The 10,000-nt window shown below is 36.2% G+C and overlaps 1 protein-coding gene across 1 annotated transcript in view; it reads right to left on the bottom strand.

The window, feature by feature from the left end:
* The window catches only part of LOC119574235 (zinc finger protein 830-like), a 10,115-nt gene extending 279 nt beyond the window's left edge, over positions 1-9,836 (bottom strand). The window contains exons 1-7 of the mRNA XM_037921394.1: positions 9,592-9,836; positions 5,053-5,185; positions 4,825-4,945; positions 4,397-4,522; positions 2,272-2,435; positions 1,293-1,462; positions 1-175 (exon numbers count right to left, since the gene is read on the bottom strand). The exon at positions 1-175 is cut by the window's left edge and continues 279 nt beyond it. Coding sequence (XP_037777322.1) covers positions 37-175; positions 1,293-1,462; positions 2,272-2,435; positions 4,397-4,522; positions 4,825-4,945; positions 5,053-5,185; positions 9,592-9,692 — 954 coding nt within the window. The 5' untranslated portion in view covers positions 9,693-9,836 and the 3' untranslated portion in view covers positions 1-36. The remainder of the gene's footprint in view (positions 176-1,292; positions 1,463-2,271; positions 2,436-4,396; positions 4,523-4,824; positions 4,946-5,052; positions 5,186-9,591) is intronic.
* Between the last annotated feature and the right edge of the window lie 164 nt (positions 9,837-10,000).

Below are 10,000 nucleotides of genomic sequence, written 5' to 3'. Positions count from 1 at the left end.
TATATAATATAAATATTAATATACAACTATAGAATACTAAATGAGAGAATTTTTGGTTCTCCATATTACAGGCACAAATTCTTCATCACTGGAATCTTCTTCACCATCTGAATCTCTCTTGTTGTTCCCTCTTTCCAGTAATTGACTGGTCTTCTTCTGATCCAGTTGTACAACCCTGTGAAAAGAGAGATATATGTATATAATATCTGCTGTAAGACTCATGCAAGTGTACATATATAAATGTTTTATTTTTTTTTTTTCTCTCTCCATTGATGGACACTTAACCTAAAGCCGATGGGCATGGCATGTACATACATGCCATGCCCATTGAGTTTATTTTATTAATTGTTTGTACACACAGATTACTACCCTTGTACTAAGTCACTAATGAGCCAATTATGAGTGCTATCTGTCTCGCCTGTTTACCCTTTTCCTTGATTTTCGAAAATATTTTACATTAACTATATTGCTGCACTAATGTTAATAACATTATAGTAATTATAATGTCTGTAAAAAAAATAACACCATTGATATTCATAGTATTAGTAAAAAAAAAAAAAAATTCCTGCAAATTCAAGGAAATTTGAAATCAGGTATGGTCACAAAGTCTACTAATTTACTCTTTTGTGGCTAAGCACTTGCAGAGCCAACTATGTGCAGAGACATTTAACAAAAATATCTAAAAGGGGCACAGCATTTTCCCAGTGACATTGAGTTAACACCAATATTCATCGATCTTAATGCTTCCCAACTTGGGTGCAATGATACCCTGAGTGCAATTGGCAGTACCAAGTGCAACATATTACCATGTAATATAAACTCTATGGATGCAAAAAATGAACCCCATGTGCAGTATCTCATCACCAAGGAAGTTAAAATTCAGGTTATCTTCAGATTCTTTTACTATCTGGTTATCAAATTCATCAAGCCTCTTCTGTAGTTACTCATTTTTCTGTTGGATCTGGTTTGTTATCTGGGCATGTAAACCAGATTCATTTTGTTTCATGTAGCAGTAATTCATAGATCAGGAAGAGATGAAATCTACTGTAGGGATACACTTGCCAATGGTAAGTGGAGTGAATAATCATTAAAAGGTAACCACAGAAAGGTTTATGTGAGTCTAAGATGCCATCACTGGAAAAAGTTTGGGAAATGATATCAATAAGCCAGTCTATGCTTCCAAGAATCATGTTAGCACACTATTCTTACCTACCTACTGAATTTATCCTCAAATGGCATTTTGCTTTTAATTCTCTAAATTAATAGTATGTAATCTGAACACCATAACTTACTTTTCTAGATAAGCAATCTGCTCATTGGCCTGCTCAATTTGTGTTGCTAGTGCTGCCTCTTCTTTGTCTTCCTCAATAATTGTTCGGCTTACTTGCTCAGCAGCTGACACTTCTCTCATGAAAGACATCCACTCCTCAGCCTCCTTATCCTTATATTCAACTTTGCGTGCCTGGAAGAACAAGATGAATTTGTGCAGATTATCAAACCATATATATATATATTAACTTGTATAATTTATGCAGATCTGTTATCTTAACCCCTACAATTCACATGAAATGACCATCACATCATGAAAAAATCTGGCTTGAGGGGCAGGTGACTTGAACATGTTGGTCATGGGAAAATTTGACTGAGGGCTGGGGTGACAGGACCTTGCCATCATGAGAATTTCAGCTGAAAGCCAGGTGCACAAAGTTTCTGGAGGGTGATTAGACTCATGATTGGAAGAGCACAGGCTCAAGGGAGAACACTATTTCCATGCTCAGGAACCATTCCTGCCTGCTATGATCAGCAGCAGAGGCTCTATTAAAAAAATAAAGATAAAAAAAAACAGTGTTATGAATTATGATTGTTATTGCTCTGAGTTTTTGACTACCTAGAGCGATGATATGGAGTACGTGCAAGGAAAACAGTCAATTATTTTTGGATAAAGCAATGAAATGACAAACATAGACATTGGAAAATGGCAAAAAAGTTGAATACGCTTACACAAAGAAAAAAAAGAAAATATTGCAAAGGGAGGCATGGAGTCTGTCACCACACACTCATCAGAATGGCCACTCAAGTAAGGTAAATGCCCATATTTTGGGCCACGTGTAGGCAGTGAAGCATCCTGATCCAAGGGTTAACATTTACAATAAAGTGAGTAGAAAATTAAGAGGAAGCTAAACACATCAATAAGATATATAAGACAAGGTATTAATTGATATGAATATATGAATTTGCACTGAAATTACTGTTTCTCCACCATGACACTACCTTAGCATCTGCAACAGGATCATCAAAGAATCCTTCAGGTAGAACTTCACTTGTGTTTGGTTTTGGAGGCTCCTTAGGTTTGGGCTGTTCTTCATTAAACATGGATTCCTCTTCTTTTGGTCTTGCAGGAGGCTGATCCTCATCAAAGAATCCTTCTGGTAAACCTAGAAAATTAACAAAAAATAACATGATATCAACTCCATGGCCAACTTAAGTTATAACTCACTATTCCTAACTCTGTGAACAAACTTATCAAAATAATGAACATGAAATAAGCATTAACCCCTACAATCCAGATGATGTGACCATCACATCATGAAAAAATGGCTTGAGGGGCATGCTGTCATGGAGAAGTATGGCTGAGGGCTGTGGTCACAGGAAATTGCTGCCATGAGAACTTCGGCTGAAGGCCAGGAGGACAGTATTGACTTACCATGATTGTATGAACTTCTTGGAGGGTGATAGTTAGGAATGGGTTTTTGCTTTTTTACCATTAATAAACAAATGTGAAATGTAAAATCTGTGAGCCAGGACTAGAAGAGCACCAGCTCCAGGGAGGACACTATTTCTATGCTCAAGATCCTATTCCTGCCTGCAGCAGCACAGGTTGTATTACAGAAAATTGAATGTTAAAAAAAAATATATATATATATATATATAAATAACAAAGTGTTACTTATGATTATTATTAGTGCCACACACCAGGAGAGTGGCCTTTCAAGTAAGTCTAATGCCCATAATTTGGGCCATGTAATGACAGTGATCTAATGGGTTGAAGTGTTATTCATTCTGTCTTGCATTATATGAATCCTTTCATATCATTTGAGAAATATGAAATTATCTTGATGAACTTAGGCTCATGTGAGCAAAACTTTTATGCAATTACCAATAGGAGCAACAAAAATTCTTAAGTTGGGATTCCACTTCCATTAACTGAGCTTAGAACCAGAGTAGCAGTTATAATGCTTAAACATAATTAGTGACATAATACAATAGTGTTCTTGGTGTACTTCACATGTGGATATCACTTTTATATGTTATGCTCAAACAAAATCTCTGAAACAAAATCACTGGTGTCACAAGTTTCATGCTTCACCTGCATATCTCAAAATAATGTTGGTAGGACTGACAATTAAGAATGGTCAGTGCTGGCATCCTAACTTTTCATTTTAGCCAACGTATGCAAATTATAAAATGAGGTGCCATGTGTTGCAATAATCTACATTTTAGAGTTTCTTAATTTTACCCTAAATATACATATTCATAGCCATACTCCAAATTTTCTTTGAGAATGTATCAACCAATATTCTATAACATCAAAACCTTAAAATATGCTCCTTTAAAATACACATCTCAACACATATTGGACTTAAATTTCCACATATCTGGGGAAGTATGGAAGCCCAAACAAGATTATTCTTTGCTAGATCTTGCTGATAATGACAATCTATATTACTGTCTTTGGAAAAATATAAATGAATATACAGATGTAATCTAACTGAAAATGCTTAAAGTCAGTGATGACACTCCAAGCTGTGGGGGAATGTAATTGTTGGCTAATTTAACCAAAATAGGAGGCAGAGCAGGTGGAGTTCAAGCTGGGACCAGGGCTCAATCTCTGTAGTTGAACCTGGACTTTATTTCATAGTCAAAGCTCACATTAGTTGAACTTTACATAACAATGTCCTAGCAAAAAAAAAAGGAATCATAAAAAAAACACTATATTTTGTTATTTGTACTTGATTTGACTTATAGTCATTCTGTGCAAGATTATTTTTGTCCCACTGTGAATTACACATTTGTAAATTTTAAGAATAAAATGATCAAGAATATAATCATTCAGAATATTTTATATGGAATGCAATTCTTCATCACACACCTCTGACTCTTTAACTTTATAATAAACATGTAAGAATAGTGCCAATCTCATTGACATTATTGGAATGAATTAGTATAAGTTGGTTTCTGACCATTTGACTACTGCTTTTCTAATGAGAGCCCCGTTCGGGTCATCACGTATTCTTATCTGCTCTACAATTCAAAATTTAGAAAACTTTGTATCACAATTTTTCCAAAAAGCAATCCCCCTAAAATAAAGCTACAAGCAGTGCATTCTATAACATACCATTTCCTGTAGCTTTCGTCTCACCATCTTCAGTTTTAATCTGCTTGACTGGATGCTCAGCAGGTTTAGTTTCCTCCCCTTCACTATCAGATGATGATGAGTACGTGCTGATTTTTTTCAAGATCCCTAAAACAAAAAAGGCGATATGATACGCAGAAATAATGATTAGGATAAGATTCTTATAATGTAAAAGATAACATGGAAAGGTCACTAAATAAAGACTATGAAGTTAAAAAGCCAAGAAATCTAATGACAACTTCCACTTTCTTGAATACCCTCCTCATTCCCTTGTAGACATCATAAGCAACTGGTTAGGAGGAAATACTGGTAAAATCTGACTTTCTTAGTGACAACTAAGTGTTGGAAAGAGCTCAAGGTGAACAGGAAAATTGCATGCCTTTCTTCATTTTCTACAGAAACTGATTTACCTTTTGGCTTGGCAGCTGCAGAAGTTGCCTGCTTTTTATTGGAAGCCTGAGGTGGAGGAGACGCAGCCCTTTTTTGTGGAACATTGTTCTTGTGATTGCTGCTAGACTGCTGGCTGTTCAACTAGACACAAGGAAGGAGAAAGTTATCATCGGTACTCCAACTGAAGAAATGAAATATACATTATCATTATCATCACTAAAATAGAAAACTGGCATCACAGTCCATACCTGTTGTTGTTTTTGTTTCAGTCTTGTCAAATTCTCAAGATGTGAACGCTTATTGACATGTGCCTGCCAGATGATAGCACTTTTCACTACAGTTCCACATACAATGCACATCAGCTGACCTCGACTATTGTATCTGCAAATCTTGTTAAGGAAAAGTGCATTTTTCCAGTAACCATTTACTTCCAGACTTTCGGTGACCAATCTGCGGCACTCAGTTGACCTATTAACCCAATGCCACTGGGAAAATGCTGTGCTCATCATTTGTTTTTGTGTGTGTGTGTGTGTGTGTGTGTGTGTGTGTGTGTGTGTGTGTGTGTGTGTGTGTGTGTGTGTGTGTGTGTGTGTGTGTGTGTGTGTGTGTGTGTGTGTGTGTGTGTGTGTGTGTGTGTGTGTGTGTGTGTGTGTGTGTGTGTGTGTGTGTGTGTGTGTGTGTGTGTGTGTGTGTGTGTGAAATGTCTCTGCACATAGATGGCTCTACTAGTGCTTAGCCGCAAAGGAGTTAATTAGTAGACCTTGTGATCTTCCCTGATTTCACCTTTCCTTGAATTTGCAGAAAAACATTTTTTAATGAATATCGATGGTGTTATTTTTATAATAGACATTTTAATTACTATGTTATAGGCATTAATGACAGCAAAATAAGATAATGTAAAATATTTTTGAAAATTAAGGAAAAGGGTAAACAGGTGAGACAGGCAATACTCGTAACTGGCTCACTGGTGGCTTAGTACAAGTACTGCCATCTATGTTAAAACAATGAATAAAGTAAACTCACAGTGGGCATGGCATGTATGTATATGCCACGCCCATCGGATCTGGGTTAAAATCTAGGAGGCTATTTTCCTTTTTTCACTGTCAACCTTTCCTGGCCTGACTTCACTCAATCAATATTTTGAAGCTTCAGGTGATGAAGTCAACTGTAATATCAATTTTGAGAGGCTAGCCATAAATAAGAATGAACGTCCTACTCCTACATACAAATAATCCCCAGTTCTTGCTACAGCTGTGTCATTATCACCATTCTCATCAAAGCAGTCACTGAAATTTTCTCATGTACAGTCTGCAAAAAGTGTTGTAACTTTACAATGAATTTCAAAACAATAACCTTACCTTAATTTATTTTCATCACTCAGAGACAGTTTTAAAAGGAAAATAATAGTTTGAGAATCAAAACAAGTGCATATTAAGCCTGCAACTTCATTTGGGTAAATAAAATAGCCATATTGCTAATAATCAGAGATAACTGGATGAACGATTTTGATATACCAAGTCCATTATTTAGTGACTTAAGAGAAATAGTTTATAGAAAGAACAGTCCTTTTAAAATTATGTTGATGCATGTTTCATATTTCATTATGGACTAAAATTAAATAGTTTCATTCAAATGTACTAATTATTTATTTGAATTATACTATATTCTGAAATATGTTACATATATTAATATACAAATAAAGCAAGGATCCTATTCTAATTCATTTTTCATTTAGAAGGCAGTATATTTACCAGTTACTGCCATACTCATGCTGAATTTTTAAACATTGCTCAACTGTGATAAACTCTTTTAGCCAAATGTACAGTAAACAGCACTATCAGTTATGATCCAGTATAGGACCAAATAAAGATACAGTAAAACAACTGTACTGGTAACATTGAACATATTCAATAACACACATAGGCTAATCCACGTTGGATCCGGTTGACGTGGACTTCTTGCCATGAAAAAATATGACTGAGAGGAGTGACAGAAACATCTGACCATGGGAAAAAATTCACCAAGGAGCAGGTGAATGTTTCATAATGAGTGCAGAAAGAACTTGGAGTGTGATTAACCCAGCAAGCATTCTGGAAGGGGCTTGTCAGCTCCTGTAGGATTTTCAAAGGTCCACAAGAGTGAAGTTTAACAGCCTTCAGCCATGCCCAGGAGAGGGCCATTTCCAGGAAGGAACAGTGTCCAAGAGCCTGAACAATTTCAGCCCATTATTACAGGCTGTGTTGGGTGTGTTATGAAAGAGTGAATAAGATGAAAAAAAATAATACAAAAAACACAATGTTACTTATAATTAGTTACTGTACAGAGTGCATATTACCTAGAAATATAATATGGGATCTGCTCAATGAGAAGTCTTTATTATCTTGATAAATCATAGAAATGACAAGTATAGACCACAAAATGATAAAACTGTAAGAAAAAAATACATATGCAGAATAAAGTCAAGACTACTACCTCTGCAAAGAGAAAGAAAAAATTCTTGATACTGTATGTGAGTGGGCTGAGCCAACAAGCAACACAACTGGGGGAGTCACCATTCAGGGAAGTATGCTGGTCAGATTTTAGTCCAAGTGGTTGATGCGAGGCATCCAGATCCAAAGGGTTCATTATAAAAAAAACACATGAAGATAGGGGAGGAAATATGGCAATAGGGTGAGAGCCCTGGGGCAAAGACCACAGATTAGGATGCTTTTTGCTTCATACAGTGATGTTTCTGGATTCCCATGAGTGCCCCAAGGTTTTTAGCTGTAGTCATAGGGACTTAGAGTCAGAGGGATACTGCTATTTTGTAAATAATTACCATAAAAAATATGCAAAAGTGAAAGCAATCCTATCTGCTTTGAAGCAATGTTGCTCATAGTGTGGTCAGAATATCCAAAATAATTATATTTTAAGAATAATAGTGTTTGTTGACATTCCTTGATATCAACCGTTAACCCAACCACCAATTTGTTACGTACAGATGGTTCCATATGTGCTCAGCCAGCAAGGAGTCTATCAGTAGGACCTAGTGACCAATCCATATTTCCCCATTCCTTGAATTGGCAAAAATATTTGTTTTTCTTTTTAATACAGTTGATAACGATACTGTTATTATTGTTATTGATGTTATGATTATTGAATAGTTATTAAAATTTTGATAACATTTCATAAAATGAAATAATGCAAAAGACCCTGTCCATAAGTCGAGTAAAAGGGTAAACAGGCGAGATAGGTAGGAAAAATAACTGACTTCTTAGTGACAAAGCACTTGCAGAGCCATCTATGTGTAAATACAATAAATATAACTTGTATTGCAGTGAGCATGGCATGTATTCTTTACATAAGTGCCGAATGGGTTAACCTGCTCTTGCAAGAATATATATAAGGTATAATTGCAGAATCACAAAGTCATATTTCATAGGGTAAAAATAAAGTAAATTATTAATAAGAAAGCTGTGCAACACATAATACTTTTGTATGTATTTAAAAGTAAATCTAATGACACTATCATATTGAAAGTGGAAAATGACACTTATTGATACATGAAATAATCTGTGTAGGGAAAAAATGACTTCAGAAATGAAAAAAATAGGACATGACAAATAGACTAGTGACCAGTGAGTAACTTCACAGTGATCTAGTGTAAGTTTCAGTGTGGAACCCCTGATAGAAAATACAGCCATATGGTGTGGTCCTGGGGGTGCATATGTGGTCCTGGGGGTGAAGCTCCCAGGTTAGAAAGTTTTTGGTTTATATTGCAATATTTGTGGATCCCTTTTGTTCAAGTAATAGGAATTTAGTCTTTGTGGGTGTGGTCACTTTGTAAACAATTAACAATACTTTATTTCACTTATATAATTTTAATGGAATACAGCAAGAGATTCATGCAAAATATAATGTAAATAATTGAAACAAGGAATAATAACTGCAAGGTAGGATAGCTGTGTGAAACAAAAATATTACCAAATACAAACTGTTCTGTTGGCCTTTGCCAGAGGGTGAAACATAAAATATGGCTTGAGTGGATTCTATTTCGGATAATTGCTCTATTACTTTTCATTAAACCGTTTATAGTTAATCTTTATGGGGGGAAAACCCAGTCACAGCAATTTAGATTACTGAATTACTTTTGTGACTTGGGGTTGGAGACTTTGTCTCTGGCAAGTTCATCTGTACTGTAAAGAATTTTCCAGTTTACGATATGGGTATCTGTTACCAAGAGTGACGCACCCTCCAGAGACAAAGTCACAAAACCAGGGTAACATGCAAAACCAAAAATTCAAACCTAACTATTCCAACATTCTATTTATTCCCTAGAGGGGAGTGCAAGCCTCCCTTTATTAGCATTTCATGGCAAATTACAGAAAATGTGGCATTAAGAACTCTGGCTGTGTGACTGTGGACTTAGTGTCTGAGTGGTGATAAGCAAAAAACATTTTCATCATTTCAAAACAAATATCAGGCCGCAGCAACTGTACCTCTGTTATATATGACTATTTCTTATACTCTAAAAGATAGCAGTGTCCATTTCCCTCTATCTCTGTGCATTGCTCTCGGCAACATTAACCTTGATATGCATTTTAATAAAAGCTTTATAATTATCGTCTTATCACAAGCACTTTACTAAGAGTATATCAATGTTAATCAACAACAACAACAAAAAGCCACTAGTTAAATCCAACCAGTTCAGCTCTCCTGCTGTACAATATCTCATCAAATCTGAAAATTAGTCATGGAATATAGTAATACAAAAGGAAATTTTAAAGCAGTCACTGTAAAAAGGATACTTGGCATACGGAGAATCCACCTGCTTCGTTATCGCCTTCGTCTTTATCTGCTCCTGCATCAGCTTCTTAATATCATCAGGTTTTCCTCGACTGACACTCATTTTGTCGAAGGTTTTGCACTTTCTCGGAGGAAAAATGGGTAACTCTTGCTGTTTCTTGTGCTCTCGAGCCTCCTTGGATTCGCGCTGGATGTAAACACTGCGCCTCTTTTCACACGGACCGGGACCCGCCGGCCGACCGGGACCCCTGGCCGCTCGCGCTCCACGCTGCGGATGTCCATTTATCTAACGAGATTTTGTGTGTGTGTGTGTGTGTGTGTGTGTGTGTGTGTGTGCATACACACACACACACACACACACACACACACACAAACACACACACACACACACACACACACACACACACACAC

This window comes from Penaeus monodon, chromosome 6 (genome assembly GCF_015228065.2).
Source record: "Penaeus monodon isolate SGIC_2016 chromosome 6, NSTDA_Pmon_1, whole genome shotgun sequence".
NCBI classification, from domain to species: Eukaryota; Metazoa; Arthropoda; class Malacostraca; order Decapoda; family Penaeidae; genus Penaeus; species Penaeus monodon.
This window is presented reverse-complemented; position numbering and strand designations above follow the sequence as displayed.